The 22,294-nt window shown below is 44.1% G+C and overlaps 1 protein-coding gene across 4 annotated transcripts in view; it reads left to right on the forward strand.

The window, feature by feature from the left end:
• The window catches only part of mtmr2 (myotubularin related protein 2), a 168,486-nt gene that overhangs the window by 21,253 nt on the left and 124,939 nt on the right, over positions 1-22,294 (forward strand). For 2 of the 4 annotated variants that reach the window (XM_070891948.1, XM_070891949.1), the window contains exon 2: positions 6,180-6,282. In XM_070891948.1, coding sequence (XP_070748049.1) covers positions 6,180-6,282 — 103 coding nt within the window. Of the gene's footprint in view, positions 1-6,179; positions 6,283-9,800; positions 10,700-22,294 lie in introns of those variants that run through there. The other 2 variants (XM_070891950.1, XM_070891951.1) reach the window with 2 other exon arrangements.

Consider the following 22,294-nt stretch of genomic DNA (forward strand, 5'->3'; position numbering starts at 1 on the left):
ATTTCTTTTCAAAGGACGGATTGTTTCCTTTTAGGGATAGATTGTGATGGTCTATTCAACATGACATTTTTCAGAGTCTGATTTTTTTCTCTCTTTGTTCAGTTTTGGAGAATTTTATAATTCAGTTATTTGTCTTCATACTAAAAGTATCCATATACGTTCCGATGAAATTACTATCTGAATAGCTTGATTTTTACCTTCAGGATACAGAATTTGCATTTTGTGTTCGTTTTGGTCTGAATGCGGTTTCAGTATGTGTGAGGAATCCGTGTTGAATGTATTTGCATTTTTGCTAGCTATGATAATGGGGACTTTTTAATTTAAAACAACGTTACATTTCAGTAGTTTTATTCACCAACCATGTGTTCCTGTGTTGTGGAAAATCCAACCCATATTAGTTTTTACCACTACAGTGGAAACGCCTGTTTTTTCGTTTTTGGTTGGTTATTTGAGTAGAAAGAGAGAATTGTAGAACTTTACCACTCAGAAGAATGCCATTCTTTGAAATGTAGTCACTGTTGAAAAGAAGATAGATAAATAGTGATTGTCACCAAGCTTGAGTTTTAAAAGCCTGGAGATTGTCGGAGAAAAGGAAGGCTGAAGGAATTGGAGATTTCCATTGTTTTTAGGTGTTGGGAAAGAATGAGATCGAATAGGAGAGAAATGATGGTCTTGATTTCAACACTGGCATGCAGGGAAAAGGAGCGTGCAGGATGGTGAATATAAAGCTTAGAAATGGCAACAGAGAAGCAATGAATATAGTATTACTCAAATAGGAAGAAAGAAGAATGGTTACTATTAGCTGTTGGTTGGACATGTGAGGAAAACATCTTTCAACAATTGGAAAAAAAAACGTAATTGCCATTGTCCATTGAATTAAATGGGTAAAGATATAGGGCTAGAATTTCCAATGGCTTACTGCCTGGTTTCTGGGCAGTATTGACCATTGTGGGCGATAAGCAGCTGAGCGAGAAATTCCTTAACTGAGTTACGCCGGTGGTTTTGCGGTATCGCTGGGGAGCGGACCGCTGGCGTGCACCGTCCTCAGCTCGTCCTGGCGTGATGTTTGGCTGAGCGGTAACCCGTAGGTAAGTATGAAAAAAGAGGATCAGCGGAGCTGCGTGGTAGGTGAGTAGCTCTGCAAGAAAAAGGTTAGTAATTTTTTTTACTCATTATTTTAAAATTCTGTGGTGATTTAGGTTAAAAGGGTGTTGAGAATGTTTTTATGATTTTTTTGTGATTTTTTTTTTTGGAAAAAATATTTTGTGTTTTTCTGCTGCTAGGTCCAACCGCAGCCTTGGGGTAAATTTTTAGTGATTTAAAAAATTTATTGCCAATTTTCTTTAGGAACCGCCCAATCAACCCTAAATTCCACTTTTTCGCCCAGAATATGAGTGCAATGCCCATTATTTTTCCACCAGGCGGATGTTTTTCTTTTTTGGGGAAGAAGTTTTCACCCGCGATAATCTTGGGAATCTTAGCAGTTTTTTGGGCAGCAATCGGGTGCTGGCGGGCTGTTAGGAAATTCTAGTCCTATGTGAATCAATTATTGTGCTTCAGGAGGAATGTAATGTAGGCTACTCGCATTGAAGGTATGTAATCTGAAGAACATTTTATGAATATAGAGTGACACCATCAAAATAAGCTACATTGGTGGTAGACTGTTCTTGAACTTGTCACTATTTGTGTCCATCTTTCCTGCAACTTCATGTTTGAATTTCTCCATTTCTGCTGCAGCACCAAAACAGCCTTAATGAAAGTGACCGATTGTGGTGCCTTATTGACCTCTCTGCAGCCTTCGACATGGTCAACCACATTGTACTCTGACTCTTTCTTGTGTTGTCGAGCTCTGTGGGATTACTCTCACGGTTCTACTCGATCGTAACCAGAGCATCTCCAGGAATGGCTTCTCTTCCTGTCTCTCCACTGTTGCCACCACGCTGTTACCTCTAGCATCCTCCAATGATTATCATTGGCTCCCTCCTCTTCCTCACCTGCATCCTGCCCTTTGATGATATCATCCACAGACTTGGGGGTCAGCTTCCAAATGCCGATGATGACCCCCAGCTCTTCCTCTCTACCACCTCACTGACTGTGTTGTCTGACTACTTGACTAATGTCTAGTCATGGATAAACCGTAATTTCCTCCAGTTAAACACTGGGAAGACTGAAGCCATTGTCTTTGGCCATCGTGTCCTTGCCACTGATTCAATCCCTCTCCCTGACCATTGTCTCGATCTGAAGCAGATGTTCGCAGAATAAAATAGATGTCCTATTTGACTCCGAGCAAAGCTTCCAAATATATTCCATCGCAAAGAGCACTTGCTTCCAGCTCTGTAACATTGGTTGCCTCTGCCTCTGCCGCAGCCATCTGCCTTCGTCACCTCCAAACTTGACTATTCCACAGCTCTCCTGGCTGGATTTCTATCCTTCACCCTCCATAGACATCATCAAAGTCTGTTGTCTGTATTCTATCCTGCACTAGGTACTACTCACCTATTGTCCATCTTTGCTAACCTACATTGGCTCCTCGCCCATGTATTTAAATCCCTTAATGGCCTGCCTCTCCTTGTCTCTGTAATCTTCAGCTACAACCACTGGGACTATACGTAGTGGCTTCTGGTGGGGCAAGAAGACAGCAATTGTTGCTTTTCAGTAAGGTGGATTTGCAGAAATGACGAGCAGAGAAAAAGTTAGCTTGGGATGATTCAAAATGAGGAAGGTGCCAGGTGCAATAGGCAGATTTTTTTACAAGATGTAGCAGAATGACAACCATGTTTAATATTGATCTAATGCTAAATCTCGCTGAAGAAGAATCATTAGTAAATATGAAACACTCAATCTGTTACAATAACGCTGATTACTTCATAAGACGAGAAGAGTCAAAACAACAGATGGACCAAGGAGAAACACCAAAAATTCTCCATGGCCATCTCAGTCAACTGAGATACATTGCCAGAATTTAAGAATTAAAATTGGAAATAAGAAGATCTAGGTAGTTAAGTAAATTACTGGACCAATCAACAACAACAACAACAACTTGTATTTGTACAAAAATGCAACTGGGCTGCTTGACACATTGTTCAAGCCCATTTTGTATACCAAAGGACTTGGTGTTAGTACCAGCCTGATCAGAAAAAGATTAGTGGTGAATATTGAAGTTGTCAAGAATAGTGATGTCAGTAGAGGGCTAGTTAAAGTTGACAATTTTATTTTGGCACAAAAACTTGAAAAGCTCGAGTTATGAAGGTTTGAAGAATGACAGTAGATACATTTGATGAAGTAAGGGGGAGATAATTTTAGCCACAAGTTGAAGTCAGGCAATTTTAGGGGAACTAAGGTGGGCAGCAGGTTTATTAAAATAAGCACAAACCCATATCCTGTCAATGGAATGCATGTTGTAGTAGAGAAAGTAAGAGATAAATTTGGAAGAAGAAAGAATTATAAAGGTGAAATTTCAATGATAAATATTAAATCAGGGTAAACTGACTGAAGCAAGTTTTCACATGAGCCAAGAATATTAAGTTCCAAATGAAGAAAATAAGACTGAAATCTAATAAGAATTTTGTAAATATTTTATATATGGGTCCCAAACATTTGGCCTAAATGATGGGATGAGTTAAATGTTCAGATTTCCTTTTACCCACTTTTCAGCTTAAAGCAAATAAGGTACAAAACACCTGCAAGGGTTTCCTGATCATCCAGTGGGTATACTCACCGGCAGGTTCCATGTTTGATCCCAGTTCTGCGCTGGTTTAGTTGATTTGAGATGGGGCAGCAGTTGGAGTGTTGCAGTCAGCCTCTGTGGGCAAAAGAGGGGGAAAATCACACAGGACTAATTCAATGATCCCTGTTGGAAAGAGCACGTGTGTTGACACTGGGTGAGGATGAGACCTAGCTCAATTTTGATGCCCTCATTCACATTGGTGAGTCATGCTTCGTAGACTCAAAAATGACACATGGCCAATTGAGCGAGATGTTGGAAGGTGCCAAATGTCCATGGAACTGCAACCTAATGAGTCCTATTTTGTGTAAGCAGAAACTATTCTATTTGCTTCCTTGTAAGGTTGTAATAAAATGTTAGTGTCCTGTGCGTGTGAGAGATTAGTTTATTTGTAAAATGACTTAGATTTTAAAAAATTCATTCCTGGTATATGGGCTTACATGGCCAGCATTTATTGCCTATCCTTAGTTGCTCTTGAAAAGGTGGTGGTGAGCCGCCTTGTTGAACCGCTGCAATCTGTGTGATGAAGGTACTCCCATAGTGCTGTTCGGTAAGGAGTTCCAGGATTTTGCCCTTGCGATGATGAAGGAAAGGCAATATATGTCAAATTCAGGATGGTGTGTGACTTGGAGGGAAACTTGGAGGTGATGGTGTTCCCATGCACCCTACTGTCTTTGTCCATCCAACTGGTAGAGATTGTGGGTTTGGGAGGTGTTGTCGAAGAAGCCTTGGTGAGTTGCTGCAGTTCATCCTGTAGATGGCACATGCAGCCATGGTGCGCTGGTGGCGGAGGGAGTGGATGTTTACGGTGGTGGATGGGCTGTCGATCAAGTGGACCACTTTGTCCTGGATGGTGTTGGGCTTCTTGCCTGGCTGGGTGCAACTGCAACAATGCAAGTGGAGAGTATTCCATCATACTCTTGACTTGTGCCTTGTAGATGGTGGAGAGGATTTGGGGAGTCGGGAGAATACCCATTGCAGAATACTCGCTGCAGAATACCCAGCCTCTGACCTGCTCTAGTAGCCATGGTATTTATGTGGCAGGTCCAGTTGAGTTTCTTGTCAATGGTGCCCTCCCCCCCCAGGATGTTGATGGTGGGGGATTCAACAATGGCAATGCCATTGAACATCTTGAGGAGGTGGTTAGACTCCCTGTTGTTGGAGATGGTCATTGCCTGGCACTTGGGTTATGCAAATTTTACTTGCCGCTTATCAGCCCAAACCTGGATGTCGTCCAGGTCTTGCTGTGTGCGGACATGGATTGCTTCATTATTTAAGGAATTGTGAATGGAACTGAACACTCTGCAGGCATCAGCAAACTGCCCCACTTCTGACCTTATTTAATGAAGGGAAGGTCATTGATGAAGTAGCTGAAGATGTATGGCCTAGGACAGTACCCTAATGTGCTAATATATTGGCCTCTTAAATACCTTCCTTTGTGCTGGTTAAGACTCCTCCTGATCCTCCTTGACTTCAGTTTTACCACGGGTCCTGATGCAACACTTAGTCGAATGCTACCTTGCCCTCGAGGGCAGTCGATGTTGCCTTGTGTGTGGAATTCAGCTCAGTTGTGCATATTTGACCAAGACTGTAAAGGTCTGGAGCCAAGTGGTCCTGATGGAACCCAAACTGAGCGTCAGTGACCAATTTATTGGTGAGTAAGTGCCGCTTGATAGTCATGTGACGACTCCTTCCATCACTTTGCTGATGATTGAGAGTAAGCTAATAGGATGGCAATTGGCTGGGTTCGATTTGTCTTGCTTTTTGTGGATAGGATATATCTGTTGGATACATGCCAATGTTGTAGCTATACTGGAACAGCTTGGCTAGAGGCACAGCTAGTTCTGGAGTACAGGTCTTCAGCACTACAGCTGGGATGTTGTCAGGACCCATAGCCTTTTCGGTGTCCAGTGTGATCAGCTCTTTCTTGATATCATGTGGAGTGAATCGAATTGGCTGAAGACTGGCATCTGTAATGGTGGGGACCTCAGGCGGAGGCCAAGAAGGAGTATACACTCAGCACTTATTGCTGAAGATGGTTGCAAACGCTTCAGTCTTTTGCACTTGCTTGCTGTGCTCTGCCATCATTGAGGATGGGAATGTTCATGGAGCTTCCTCCTGCTTAATTGCCCCTCCCGATCATTTGCGACTGGATATGGAAGGACTGCAGAACTTTATCGTGAACTGTTGGTTGTGGATTCGCTTAGCTCTGTCGAGAGCATGCTGCATCCACAGTTCAGCATGCATGTAGTTTTGAGTCAATTGATCACTGGTGAGTGAATTGATCACAAACTGTTGTGTAGCGTACTGCAACTGCTGTATATTTCATTGAATGAAGGACAGTTCTAATTGGGGTTTATTTTACACAAGTGCATGAAATTGATACTACAGTATATGAATTAGACACCTTCATGTAGATTTGCACTTCAACTTCCTTTGTCCTTTCTTTCCATAGTACCTCCTCATCTGTATCTGAGCGATCTGTGTACAACAAGGCTACTGCAGTTATGTCCTCTGATTCTATTACTTCAACAGATAACTTTTCTACAGATTTCAGGGTAGGTAACCATGCCTTAAGATGTGTTTCTTTGTAATTGTGATTAATAAATTAATGTAAATGCCAGAAAACTTGATATAAATGCTAGATGAACTATAATTTGTTTTGTAGCAGTTAGGTGATCATAGTCCATTGAGAGCATTTATTAAAGAACCACTGAATTTTATTTTTACTGTTCGGTACTGTCTGCATGATTAGTATGTGTCGAGTATTGAGATGTCATGACTGCCTCACCTATTGGATTAGTGCCAGACCCATAGTACCTTTAAATTGCCTGCTATTTTTCTAGATTGAGTGGTTTAGTAATAATTGATTGCCCTTTTACATTTAATGCTTTTGATGGTGAAATATGTATGCAAAATCCTTTTGTTCAAAGAATATTAACTTCTTGTAAATAAATATGCGAGCCATGCTGCAGTATTAAATGAGATCTGCACTGGTTGATTGTTGCATATTTTTCTGGACAAAATGTTTTTACTATCTTTTTCTGCATTTGTACATGTCCATTTAAAAAAAAAACTATTAGAGAGTTTATATTTTGAGTTGTCCCAATGGATGTATTTGTGCGTCTTCATATCCTTTTTTTGGTGGGGGGGGGGGAGGGAGACTTTTTTGTTAGTGAAACGATTTGGTTCTGAAGGAAGATTCTAACCAAAATAGCATTTATTCAGCTAATTTGACTAAAATAATCAGGGAGTAGAGCACGTCTCTGGTGTTTGCATTAAGCAGTCGTATTTCTAACACTGACATCCCTCATCTTGGTGAGCTTGGTGACAATTATTTGATATCTTGAAATAAGAATGATGCCCTTTAACTTCTGGGACCAGTATTTGAATTCAGGCCAGACTAATGGGATGAAATGTCATACTCAGAATGGTTCTTCTCCTAGTTGGTGTTAAACCATATTTATTTGGAAGGTGTAAAGCACTGTCCAGGATTCTGCTATGAGTGATGAAGGAACGGCTTTCACTGTTCACCTCGCATATAGTTGTCCAGAGACTAGGGCTTGTCAACAGAGACTTTCTGTAATCGGTAAAAAAACAGTAAATATAAATTACATTTAAATCATTGTACAGGAAGCAAAATAAAGATTGGGACATACACATGGGATTAGGGGAGAAGGATAAAAGAGAAACTATTTAAAAAAAAAAAAAAAAATTATATTTTTTGTTTAAAATCTGCAACATTAGTTTTAAGAACATAACATAAGAAGCAGGAGTAGGCCATATGGCTCCTCGAGCCTGCGCCGTCATTCAATAAGATCATGGCTGATCTGATCATGGGCTCAGATCCACTTCCTTGCCCGCTTCCCACAACCCTTTACTCACTTATTGCTCAAAAATCTGTCTATCTCCGCCTTAAATATATTCAATGACCCAGCCTCCACAGCTCTCTGGGGCAGAGAATTCCATAGATGTACAACCCTCTGCGAGAAGAAATTCCTCCTCATCTCAGTTTTAAATGGGCGACCCCTTATTCTAAAACTATGCCCTTTAGTTCTCGATCCCCCCCATGAGTGGAAACATCCTCTCTGCGTCTACCTTGTCGAGCCTCCTCATTATCTTATATGTCTCAATAAGATCACCTCGCATTCTTCTGAACTCCAATGACTCTAGCGATTGTGGGAGTCGGCAGCAAGCAAGGACTTCAATTTGTTCATGTCGGAGTTCTGCGCATGCACCACCTGGTGGCTGGGAATGGTTCCAGACGAAGGGTGGTTCTGGATAAGGGAGTTCTGGATAAGGGAGTTCTGGATAAGGGAGGTTCAACCTGTAATTTGCTTTATTTTTTCTGCCAGAAGTGGATAACCTCACGCTTTCCCACATTATAATCCATCTGCCATTTTTTTGCCCACTCACTTGGCCTGTCTATATCCCTTTGCAGATTTTTTGTGTCCTCCTCATAACTTGCTTTCCCACCCATCTTTGTATCATCAGCAAACTTGGCTACGTTACACTCGGTCCCTTCATCCAAATCATTAATATAGATTGTAAATAGTTGAGGCCCCAGCACCGATCCCTATGGCACCCCACTAGTTACTGCTTGCCAACTGGAAAATGACCCATTATTCCAGACTCTGTTTTCTGTTAGCCAATCTTCTATCCATGCTAATACATTACCCCCAACCCCGTGAACTTTCATCTTATGCAGTAATCTTTTATGTGGCACCTTATCAAATGCCTTCTGGAAATCCAAATACACCATGTCCACTGGTTCCCTCTTATCCACCCTGCTTGTTACATCCTCAAAGAACTCCAGCAAATTTGTCAAACATGATTTCCCTTTCATAAAACATGCTTACTCTGCTTGACTAAATTATGCTTTTCCAAATGTCCTGCTACTGCTTCCTTAATAATGGACTCCAGCATTTTCCCAAGGATAGATGTTAGGCTAATTGGTCTATAGTTTCCTGCTTTCTGTCTGCCTCCATTTTTAAATAGGGGAATTACATTTGATGTTTTCCAATCTGCTGGGACCTCCCCCAGAATCTAGGGAATTTTGGTAGATTACAACCAATGCATCTACTATCTTTGCAGCCATTACTTTTAAGACCCTAGGATGCAAGCCATCAGGTCTAGGGGACTTGTCCACCTTTAGTCCCATTATTTTACCAAGTACTACTACTTTAGTGACAGTGATTGTTTTAAGTTTCTCCCTCCCCATAGCCCCTTGATTATCCATCATTGAGATGTCTTCTACCGTCAAGACTGATACAAAATATTTGTTCAAAGTCTCTGCCATTTCCCTGTTTCCCATTACTAATTCCCCAGTCTCATCCTCCAAGAGACCAACATTTACTTTAGCCACTCTCTTCCTTTGTATATACCTGTAGAAACTCTTATCATCTGTTCTTATATTCCTTGCTAGTTTACTTTCATAATCTATCTTCCCTCTCTATTATTTTTGTAGTCATTCTTTGGTTTTTAAAAGTTTCCCAATCCTCTGGCCTCCCACTAGTCTTGACCACGTATGCCTTTGTTTTCAATTTGATACCATCCTTTATTTCCTTAGTTAGCCACGAATAGTTATCCCTTCTCTTACAGTCTTTCCTTCTCATTGAAATATATTTTTGTTGCGAGTTATGAAGTATCTCCTTAAATGTCCGCCACTGCTCGTCAACCGTCTTGCACTTTAATCTATTTTCCCAGTCCACTTTAGCCAACTCTGCCTTCATACCTTTGTAGTCTCCTTTATTTCAGCTTCGAACACTGGTTTGAGATCCAACTTTCTCACCCTCCCAACTGAATTTGAAATTCAACCATATTACTATGATCACTCTTTCCTAGAGGATCCTTTACTTGGACTTCATTTATTAATTTTCTTCCGAGGAACTGAGATTCCACACTTGTAAAATGGATTTGTCAGGGCCAGAGAGGTTGTTCAGCAGTAATTATCTTCTTATGCCATTAAAAACTCAGTTACTTCCGATGTACAAGCCCAAACTTTTCCAACTGTCTTTAGAGAGAGAATAGCGGGTAATTGCCCTAAGTTTATGCCATTACTGTGATCTCTGTGCAGATGCCATCGGCGAAGACTGCAACAGCACAGCCTATGGAGGAGCAACTTCTGGATTTCTGCGTTTAACTGCACATGTGGATGCCGGAAGTTGCTGTCCTTTTCACCCTGCAATAACAGCAAGCGCCGACAGCCTAGCCGCTATTAGTACAGCAAAATCCGGGCTATTATCTTGCATCTAACATGCTACTGGGTTGCTTGTTACAGACTTTTGGGTATATAAGTAAATGTAAACTCGAGCACCAAGTTCTTGCATCTGCAGTGGCAATCTGCTGAGCCTAATCCCGTCCTTGCCAAATGTCCATTTCCAGCGGGTCTGACACGGGAAGATGGTCAACGTACCAAAGACCCGTAGGACATACTGCAAGAAATGCCGCAAGCACCAGCCACACATACCCAGTACAAGGAAGGATGCTGATTAGGACTAGCAATCTCTCTCCACTCCCTCAGCCTGGGCAGTTGTGAATCCTTAAATTTTGATGGCAAAAATAGAGTCTAGACTCCTACCATTTAATAAAATCACATCTAATGAGATGTTGAAACCAATTATTGAACAGAAAAAAATTGCAGCTTTGTTCTAGGTAACTTTTCACAGTTGCGTTTCCTTGTACATGAACTGAGACTAATGTTAGTACTTGTCACTATTTTAATAATTAGATCTGTTGTGGTTTTAGGTTGATAAGCTCCTTCACCATTCCTGGGTATGTCCTGTCCCACGGGCAGGACAGACCCACCAGAGGTGGTGGCACAGTGGTATACAGTTGGAAGGGGGTGGCACTTGAAGTCCTCAGCATTGACTCCGAACCCCATGAAGTCTCATGGCATCAGGTCAATCGTGGGCAAGGAAACCTCATGCAGATTACCACCTACCATCCTCTCTCAGCTGATGCACCAGTACTCCTGTAAGTTGAACACAACTTGGAAGAAACACTAAGGGTAGCAAGGGCACAGAATGTTCTCTGGGTGGATGACGTCAATGTCCATCACCAAGAGTGGCTCGGTAGCACCACTGCTGACCAAGCTGGCCAAGTCCTGAAGGGCATAGCTACCACACTGGGCCTACAGCAGGCAGTGAGAAACCTGATACGAGGGAGAAACCTATTCGACCTTGTCCTCACCAATCTACCTGTCACAGCTGCATTTGTCCAAGGCAGTATTGGTAGAAGTGACCACCGCATGGTCCTTGTGGAAAAAAGTCCCGTCTTCGCACCGAGGACACCCTCCATCATATTGTTGGCACCACCAATGTGGTAAATGGGACAGATTCAGAACAGATCTAGCAGTTCATAACTGGGCATCCATGAGGCGCTGTGGGCCATCAGCAGTGGCAGAATTAAATTCCATCACAGTCTTGTAACCTCATGGCCGGGCATATCCCTCACTCTACCATTACCATCAAACCAGGGGACCAACCCTGGTTCAATGAAGAGTGTAGAAGAGCATGCGAGGAGCAGCACTAGGCGTACCTAAAAATGAGGTGCCAACCTGGTGAAGCTACAACACAGGACTACATACATGCTAAACAGTGGAAACAGCATGCTATGGACAGAGCTGAGCGATCCCACAATCAACAGAGCAGATCAAAGCTCTGCAGTCTTGCCACATCCAGTCGTGAATGGTGGTGGATAATTAAACAACGAACGGGAGGAGGGACTCCATGAATATCCCATCCTTCATGATGGCGAAGTGCAGCACGTGGGTGCAAAAGTCAATGCTGAAGTGCTCACGACCATCTTCAGCCAGAAGTGCTGAGGTTCCCACTATCACAGAAGCCAGTCTTCAGCCAATTCGATTCACATATCCATGTGATATCAAAAAATGACTGGACACAGCAAAGGCTATGGGCCCCGATAATATGCTGGCTGTCATGCTAAAGACTGGTGCTCCAGAACTAGCCGTGCCTTTAGCCAAGCTGTCCCAGTACAGCTACAACATTGTCAAATGCCTGACGATGTGGAAAATTGCTCAGGTATGTCCTGTCCACAAAAAGCAGGACAAATCCAATCCGGCCAATTACTGCCCCATCAATCTACTCTCAATCATCAGCAAAGTGATGAAAGGTGTTGGCGACAGTGCTATCAAGCGGCACTTGGTCACCAATAACCTGCTCACGGATGCTCAATTTGGATTCCGTCAGAACCACTCTGCTCCAGCCCTCATTACAGCTTTGGTCCAAACATGGATAAAAGAGTTGAATTCCACAGGTGAGGTGAGAGTGACTGCCCTTAACATCAAGGCAGCATTTGACTGAGTGTGGCATCAAGGAGCCCTAATAAAATTGAAGTCCATGGGAATCAAAGGGAAAACTCTGAGCCATACCCAGCACAAAGGAAGATGGATGTGGTAGCTTGAGGCCAATCATCTCTGTTTCGGGACATCACTCCAGGAATTCCTCAGGGCAGTGTCCTAGGCCCAACCATCTTCAGCTGCTTCATCAGTGACCTTCCCTTCACCATAGGGACAGAAGTGGGGATATTCGCTGATGATTGCACAATGTTCAGTTCCATTCGCAGCTCCTCAGAAAATTAAGCAGTCCCTGCCCACATGCAGACCTGGACAGCATTCAGGCTTGGGCTAATAAGTGGCTAGTAACATTCGCACTACACAAGTGCCATGTAGTGACCACCTCCAGCAAGAGAGAGTCTAACCACCATCCCATGACATTCAATGGCATTACCATTGCCGAATCCTCCATCAACATCTTGGGGGTTTACCATTGACTACAAACGTAACTGGACCAGCCACATACATACTGTGGCTACAAGAGCAGGTCTTAGGCTGGCTATTGTGCAATGAATGACTCGGCTCCTGACTCCCTAAAGCCTTTCCACCATCTACAAGGAACAGGAATGTGGTGGAATACTCTTGAATTGCCTGGATGAGTGCAGCTCCAATATCACTCAAGAAGCTTGACACACCATCGAGGACAAAGCAGCCCGCTTGATTGACACCCGAATCACCACCTTAAACATTCACTCCCTCCACCATCTGCAAGATGCACTGCAGCAACTTGCCATGGCTTCTTCGGCAGTACATAGAAACATAGAAAATAGGAGCAGTACTAGGCCATTCAGCCCTTCGGGGCACCGCCATTCAATATGATCATGGCTGATTCTGTATCTCAACACCATATTCCAGCTTTTTCCCCATACCCCTTGATGTCTTTTGTTTCTAGAAATCTATCTATCTCCTTAACTATATTTAGTGACTTGGCCTCCACAGCCTTCTGTGGTAGAGAATTCCATAGGTTCACCACCCTCTACATGAAAACATTTCTCCTCATCTCGGTCCTAAATTTCCTACCCCGTATCCTGAGACTGTGACCTTGTTCTAGACTTCCCAGCCAGGGGAAACATCCTCCCGCATCCAGTCTATCCAACCCAGTCAGAATTTTATACATTTCAGTGAGATCCCTTCTCATTTTACTAAACTCTAGTGAATACAGGCCTAGTTGACCTAATCTCTCCTCATAATGATAGTCCTGCCATCCCAGGAATCAGTCTGGTGAACCTTTGCTGCATTCCCTCTACGCCAAGTATATCCTTTCTTAGGTAAGGAGACCAAAACTGCACACATCACCAAGGCCCTGTATAACTGAGGGCTGTATCTCTGGTACCTCCCAAACCCGCGAACTCTACCGCCTAGAATGGCAGGAAGCATGAGCATGGGAGCTCTATCACCTCCAAGTTCCCCTCCAAGAGACACTGTCATGACTTGGAAATATAATCGCCGTTCCTTCATCGTCACTGGGTCAAAATCCTGGAACTCCCTCCTTATCAGCACTGAGAGTTCACTACACTGTCTGCAGCAGTTCAAAAAGGCAGCTCACCACCATTTTCAAGTAAGGATGGGCAATAAATGCTGGCCTTGACAGTGATGCCCACATCCCAAGAACAAACTAATATATAAAAAAGGCCCTAAATCCAAAATATCCCATATAGTCTATAGATTATGACAATGTCCGACAATACAGATATTATTCAAACTAGCTGCTATGGAGCAAATCTACATGGCTCACTGAGCAGGTCTAATGATTGAGTCACAAATATATAGATATATTTTAAATCCTTTGTATGTAATGCATATATGTAGAAGAAGAAAGCTTAAATTTCACACAAGAACATAAGAAATAGGAGCAGGAGTAGGCCATACGGCCTCTCAAGCCTGTTCTGCCATTTAATATGATCGTGGCTGATCCGATCATGGACTCTGGTCTACTTCCTTGCCAGTGGAAACATCCTCTCTGCATCCACCTTGTCAAGCCCCCCCATAATCTTATACGTTTCGTTGAGATCACCTCTCATTCTTCTGAATTCCAACCTTTCCTCATAAGTCAACGCCCTCATTTCTGGAATCAACCTGGTGAACCTTCTCTGAACTGCCTCCAAAGCAAGTATATCCTTTCTTCAATATGGAAACCAAAACTGTATGCAGTATTCTAGGTGTGGCCTCACCAATATCCTGTATAACTGTAGCAAGACTTCCCTGCTTTTATACTCTTATCCCCTTTGCAATAAAGGCCAACATTCCATTGGCCTTCCTGATCACTTGCTGAACCTGCATACTATCCTTTTGTGTTTCATGCACCAGAACCCCCAAGTCCTGCTGTACTGCAGCACTATGCAATTTTTCTCCATTTAAATAATAACTTGCTCCTCGATTGTTTTTTCTCTGTCAAAGTGCATAACCTCACACTTTCCAACATTATACTCCATCTGCCAAATGTTTGCCTACTCATCTTTTTTGTCTGTCCTTTTGCAGGTATTTTGTGTCCTCCTCACACATTGCTTTTCCTCCCATCTTTGTATCATCAGCAAACTTGGCTACGTTACGCTCGGTTCCTTCATCCAAGTCGTTAATATAGATTGTAAATAGTTGGGGTCCCAGCACTGATCCCTGCAGCACCCCACTAGTTACTGATTGCCAATGCGAGAATGAACCATTTATCCTGACTCTTCTGTTAGTTAGCCAATCCTCTATCCATGCTAATATATTACCCCCAACCCCGTGAACTTTTATCTTGTGCAGTAACCTTTTATGTAGCAGCGTGTCAAATACCTTCTGGAAGTCCAAATGCACCACATCCACTGGTTCCCCTTGATCCACCCTGTTCATTACATCCTCACAGAATTCTAGCAAATTTGTCAAACATGACTTCCCCTTCATAAATCCATGCTGACGCTGCTTGACTGAATTATGCTTTTCCAAATGTCCTGCTACTGCTTCTTTAATAATGGACTGCAACATTTACCCAACCACAGATGTTAGGCTAACCTGGTCAATAGTTTCCTGCTTTTTGTCTGCCTCCTTTTTTAAATAGGGGTGTTACATTTGCAGTTTTTCAGTCTGCTGGGACCTCCCCAGAATCTAGAGAATTTTGGTAAATTACAATCAATGCATCCACTATCCCTGCAGCTACTTCTCTTAAGACCCTACTATTAAAACACATGACTAGAATTGCTATTCTATAACAAACCAATAGATTCCACACTGCAAGCCAAGCATATGCTCACACTTAGCATGTTCCATTGCCAAAATGGTTAGGAGCACACATTAAAATAAAACAAGGACAAACAAGCAACAGATGGCACTCATTGTGCAAAGATCTAATTAGGGCTAGATTCTCGCTAGATTTGCGACCGGTTTTTCGCCTCGGCGAATTGCAAAAACTACTTTTTTTTTTGGTGTTAAACGAGTCGCACAACATTTTGCGCCCAGGCAGAAATTTCGGCAGTGGTTTTGCAGCGGCGCTAAAACTTTGTGCCCGCCCGATGTTTTCACCATTTGGATGACATCAATTGTGTGCAGGGCACTACCACCCGATTTACCGTCCACCTGGGAACCCACCAGCAAAAAGCTCAGACTCTGGGCACACATGGCACTAATGGCGTCATTTTTAAAAAATGGAGTAGAAGTTCAGTGCTTAAAAGAATTGAGAGAAGAATGCTGCGTTTTACAGTGAAGTTTTATGTGAGATTATAATTCGTTTTAAAGGATATTTAAAAAAAATGGGGGCTATACTATATCAGCCATTATTCCTGGCTGCAGTATTTATACAACATCGAGCTGAAAGAAGGCTTATTGATGAGCATTTTGAGCGTAATCGAAGAAGTCGCAGACGTGTGGGGAGGAGGCCTTAACCCCCACGAGTTCACAGGGAATAGCGCTCATACCTGCAGCTGTCTGAGGCACAGTGCATTAGAAGGCTGCACTTCAGAGATATACCAGCTCATAAAGGCAGACCTACAGCCTACCAGCGGCAACAGGACTGCACTGCCCGTCGAGGTGATAGTGACTGCGGCACTTGCCTTTATGCCTCTGGCTCTTTTAAGGCGTCAGCATGGGACATATGCTCCATCTCGCAGCACGCAACACATTGCTGCATTTGCCAGATGACTACTGCATTGTACGCACGTAGAATGGACTTCATAAACTTCCCAATGACCAAGGAGGCACAGAATGAGAGGGCTATCGGTTTTGGATGAATTGCTGGCTTCCCCAAGTTCAGGGTGCCATTGACTGTATGCCCATCGCCCTGCGAGCACCTTTACTCAATGTAGAGGTTTACCGAAACCGGGATTCCATTCCATGAATATACGGATCGTCTGCGGCCATACTCAGCGCAACATGGCAGTCAATGCCCAATATCCAGGGATATTTTCATCTTGCGTGAGAGCAAGATATTTTCCATGATGCTTTCATCTTGCGTGAGAGCACTGTCTCATACCTGTTTGAGCGTCAACCACAAGGCCAGAACTGGATGCTAGGGGACGAAGGTTACGGCCTTGCCACCTGGCTCATGACCCCCGCCCCCCCCCTCTGGGACCCTCCGACAGAAGCCGAGCATCGTTATAATGAGACCCATATAGTCACATGCAACATCGTCAAACAGACAATTGGAGTGCTCAAGCAGCGCTTCTGGTGCCTGGACCACAGTGGAGGCTGCCTGCAATACTCCCCTCAGGTCTCTGAGTTCATTGTGGTGTGCTGCATGCTACACAACTTAGCCATCATGACGGGACAGGATTTGCAAACTGCAGGACGACCTCAGGAGAGCGGGGAGGAAGAGGACGATGAGCCTGGTGAGGAACCCATGCCACCACTACCACCAAGGAGGCCTCGTGCAGCTTTCGCCACTGCAAAAACCTGACTTCAACAGCTCATAATTCAACGCTTTGCTTGACCATTGCTTGGTCGCTCTATCCCACCATGTTGACTATTCCCATTCTTCTTCTGCAAATGAAACACGACACAGGAATGGTTAAGGTGAACAAAAGAATTTAATAAACATTGTAAACTTGTTAAACATAATTTTGAAACAAATAAAATTAGAACTTGAACAGAATTTGTAAACTTCTACAAAATAACAAAACAACCCCTGCACCGAATGTCTTTTACTGCCAGCTCTTCCCCCTCCTCTCCCTAACCTCCCCCCCCGCCCCCCCCCCCCCCACTGCTGCCCCTACCCAAGTTGGCACCAAGAGTTTGTGCAGCAAGGCGGCCAGCGTCCTGCTGTAGTTGGGGAGAGACAATGGAGACGCCGTGTGTGGATCCACTGGTGAAACTCGGGGTATGGAAGGCCCGGCTTCTGAGTGGCAAGTCTCTTGCTCGGTGTCGCCAGTCACAGGTGATGTGGGTCTGGGTGCGACACTGGTAACTCCAGTGTCGCTGATGGAGACCATGAATAGCGCGTAGGCATTGACAGCCTCGCAGGTTTCGCAGCTCACACGGACAATCTGCGACCCGACCTCTGTCATGTTCGCAGATAGTGTCGCGATGCTTGCGGGAATCCTATCCAATACCTCTAGGAGCTGTCTGGTGAACTGGATGCTCTCCCCAGACAGTCCTGCCAAGTCCAGTTGTGCGTCCGCCTGTCTGGCAGTAGACCGGCTTTGCCGACTCACCCTCTGGAGAGACAGCATACGGGATTCAACCCAGGGAGTGCATTGCTGCACGCCACTAGTACTCGGAGCCTTGAATGACTGAAAGCCCGGGAATGTTTAATCCTCGGACGAGGTGCTGTGTGGAGGAAAAAAAGGTATCGAGTGAATCATCCCACCTCCACCCCTCAGAGTAGGCTGCTCCGTCCGCTCCTCTCCTTCAAGGTCCTCCTCCTCCCCCCCCCCCCCCCCCCTCCCCGAGGTGGAGGCTTCCATTGAAGGATTTGGCGCATGCAACTCCTCACCTGGAAATAGAAAACAACAGATGAGTGGTTAGCAGCAGGAGAGGGGGCAGGGCGACATGAGTAAGGTCACATAGCACAGGGTCATTTGAAGGACCTCCGCTGCTCCATTATATGTAGTCCAGAGACACTGCATCACATTGCCCCAACCCGAATCCACAGACACTACATCACATTGCCCCGACCCAGCTCAGGGAGTGTGCAGGACTTACCCTCACTATCGAACGGGGAGGGTCAGAACCCCCAAGCGCAGTTGCCCTCCCTGAGGCACCGATCAGACCGGTCTGACTCCTCTATGTCTGCCAGAGGTATGCTTCGGGGTGGACCGCTGCCTGTCGGCCGCTGCTCCCGGCGGTTGTGGGACATCTTTCCCTGCAAAGGTGGCAATGGTTACTCGAGGGCCCATCTGCTCTTGTGGCACACACAGATAGCCACCAAAGCACTTATAGCATACTGTGTACATGTAATACAGTCCTCTGTTTAATGGCCCTGGAAGTTGCACGTGGTTCATGAGGAAGACATTGTAGTACAGAAACATCTTTTAAGATCTCAGAAAGCAATCTTAATAATGTGTAAAGATCATTCATGGCAAATAGGGTGCAACACTAAGCCTATCTATACCAACAGCATGAGAACAAATAGTGTGTCAGATTTATAATTTAAGTGATGAAGGAGTGCATCAATAAAAATATTACTTTGACGATCCTGCAATGGTCATTAAATCTCTTGTGGCACTGTGTGGGGGTCCTTCGGATGGCATCGACATAGGAGACCTCTTCGGCTATGCTGGCCCAAATATGTTTGAAAAACTGCTGGGAGGGGTCTACTTGCACCCCTCCTGTTTAATTCTGCCCATCTCCTTTCAACAGCACTAACAAGGGCCAGTTTGCCTCACTGCTGAAATTTCTGGTTCTCTGCCTGCTACCATCTCCTTCCATTGTGAATCAAATATAAAAATGGCTGATTCAACCCTGGGTGTACTGTGCATGCGCGGGTGCTCCCTGCCAGCTGACCAGAAGCACGGGAAGAAAAAAAAATTGTGCATGGGCAGAAGATCCGATTTTATTTTTTGCGGGGGGGTCGCAAATTTCAGCTCCGGTGCACAAATTCTGTTTTGCAACATCGGATTTATCGCCATCGTAACGATCTTCACCGGTTGCTGAAATTTGCGACCTCTGGCGGTAACGGTAACACAGCGGTAAAAAAAAAATTTCACCGCAATTATCACTCGAAAATGATAAATCGCTAAAACCCGAAATTCTAGCCCCAAGTACCTTCAGTTCAGAAATATTGTTACTTTATTGACTAATTTTCATTTGTAAGTGTAGTGTCGAGTCCTTTTAGAATGTGGATTCTACCTTAATTCTATAGTGTATATAAATTTTCTTATCCAATGTGCAGTATCAGTAGTTAGTTTATATATAAAATATATAATTTATAACCTTTATGCAGCCAAATATCTCCTGTGTGCTGCTTTTACAAAATTTAGGCATCTACTTGTCTTTTGGAAGGGAATGTTTCATTTTACATTTTCTAACCTTGAACTATGAATGGGCAGAAACTGCATACCAATTAATTTTATTGGCCATTGTTTTGGTTTCTAATTTGCACTTCTTAAGTCGCATGGTATTGTCTTTGTCCATCAGTACATCAAGGAAAGCAGGATTCATTCACCAGTTTTGAGTTTCCAGTGAGTCAGCGAATGGGTACTACAGTGTTTTAGCCTAGTTTCTGATCCACACTTTCTGCTGGGGAATACATCAGTGTTTTATTTCTGCAGTCAGAAAGGGATAAAAATATTGCTCATTAGTCTAATTTGGATTTAAACACTTTGAGAGTGCTGGGGGAAGACCCCGAGGTAGAAATAAATCTACTCCGAGACTACGTTAGAGAGTTTGAAAACATTCACAGTTTTATCTATACAAGGTACCAGGGGAGCTGTAAAGACTACAACTCAACTTGGGTTTACAAAAAATGAGTATCCAAAGCCGTAAACCGCAAAGGTCACACGTCACTGCTTCTACATCTGTCATTGCAAAAAGAGTCTACACAACAGAATTTTTTCGTCTTTGTCCGGGCTTACTTCCTCATCTTTGGCCAGCGTCTGGTGTTGTTGGTTTCTTTCTTGCTCATCGCCTTGTGACCTTTTCGCAATTACTTATCTCATTCTGTCATAGTGCAAAATTGCTGTGCTTTATTAATGTACTAACGCAATTAACCCTTCAATCCCTCATTTGGCCGAAATTTTTCATATACATAATTCTAGGCCAACGTATACCTGGTCTTCATGCAGAAATTGGTGATGTGATGTGCCGGTTCCTGAGCCCCGGGGTTTCCACTCTGGGGTCCAGGTTCCCATCTCCTGTCGCACCTCATTCTGCTGCTTGTAAAACCTCATCATATAGGTGTTTTGGGTGCGTGTACGCCACCTTCTGAGACACCGCTAGGTTCTCGTAGTTTGAGGGCGGTTGGGTTACAGGTCTGCTCGATAGTAAAGATGACAGTGCTTTGCTTATACAACTTTTAAGTAACATACATAGGCAATACAGCATTATTACCACCACCACAAAGGTAATCAGACCTTGGATGAGTGACGTTCCCATCGATCCTAACCACCCTGAGAACCAGTCCCACAACGTGGAGGCTGGTAGTTGCTTAAGCTTTTTAACCTGTTCTTGGATATGCTCTGCCAATTTGGTAATTTCTTCCGAGCTATCCGGGATGTATGTACAACATTCAGCCCCGATGAGGGCACAGGTTCCCCCTTTTTCTGCCAACACATAGTCAAGGGCCATCCGATTTTGCAGAGCTACTGTGTGGAGGGCTACCATAGGTGTATGACATGTACAAAAAGGTGTTCACATACAACTCTCTCTTGGTCCGTGGGGGTACTCTGGCCTGAGTCCTCCCTAGGCTACATATTACAATTACACAAAAAAGCAAACTGCACATAATATCGTGTAACACATTCATCTTGGATCGTCTTTATTTCTTCCGGCGTTTTCTGCTGATGCGTCCGCCTTCAGTTTCCCAGAATGTGTATGAAGGCAGGGTTATTTGTTTTGTTCGCTTGTGCTGGTGTTGTTGTATTCATATTCTTTGAGCTGAGACCAATGTTTCCATCAGCCAACTCCACCCATATCTATGCAGGCGCACGTATCTCCGCTAATTAGGACTTCAAATGGGCCAGACCAACAGGGAGCAAACCCTGGCAGACATTTTACCATTACCTTTGCGCCTACCTGCAGGACCTCCCCCTGGAGTACTGCGTGCAGTTTTGGTCGCCTTACTTAAGGAAGGATATACTGGCTTTGGAGGGGGTACAGAGATGATTCACTAGGCTGATTCCGGAGATGAGGGGGTTACCATATGATGATAGATTGAGTAGACTGGGTCTTTACTCGTTGGAGTTCAGAAGGATGAGGGGTGATATAGAAACATTTAAAATAATGAAAGGGATAGACAGGATAGAGGCAGAGAGATTGTTTCCACTGGTCGTGGAGACTAGAACTAGGGGGCACAGCCTCAAAATACGGAGGAGCCAATTTAAAACCGAGTTGAGAAGGAATTTTTTCTCCCAGAGGGTTGTGAATCTGTGGAATTATCTGCCCAAGTAAGCAGTTGAGGCTAGCTCATTGAATGTATTCAAGTCACAGATAGATAGATTTTTAACCAATAAGGGAATTAAGGGTTATGGGGAGCGGGCAGGTAAGTGGAGCTGAGTCCACGGCCAGATCAGCCATGATCTTGTTGAATGGCGGAGCAGGCTCGAGGGGCTAGATGGCCTACTCCTGTTCCTAATTCTTATGTTCTTATGTAATTCCTTCTGTTCGTCCCTGCCTGCTTGCCATTCCCTTACTTCCTTCCTCAATTCCTTAAGTTGCTTACTCAGTTCCAAGACGTACTTTCTAATCCGATCCCTCAGGAGTCCTACGTCGGATCCCCCAGTTATGATTCCTTCCAGCAGGCGCATCGCCCTGCCTGTCATCAACTCTCATGGAGTTAATCCCATCACTCGGTTAGGAATTGCCCTTTGTTTCATCGAGATTGTGGGTAGTAAATCCACCCAAGCTTGTCCCGTCTCTTGGATGGCCTTTGCTAGGGCTGTTTTAAGTGTCCTGTTCATACATTCTACCATCCCAGAGCTTCGCGGGTGGTAGGGGATATGAAACTTCTGTCTAATACCCAACATAGCACACACCTCCTTCATTATTTGTCCGGTAAAATGGGTTACCTGGTTGGAATCAATTTGGATAGGGACGCCCCAACGTGGGATTACTTCCTCTGCCAATATTCGGGCCACCGTGATTGCGGT

The sequence above is a fragment of the Pristiophorus japonicus genome, chromosome 10 (genome assembly GCF_044704955.1).
Source record: "Pristiophorus japonicus isolate sPriJap1 chromosome 10, sPriJap1.hap1, whole genome shotgun sequence".
Taxonomy (NCBI): Eukaryota; Metazoa; Chordata; class Chondrichthyes; family Pristiophoridae; genus Pristiophorus; species Pristiophorus japonicus.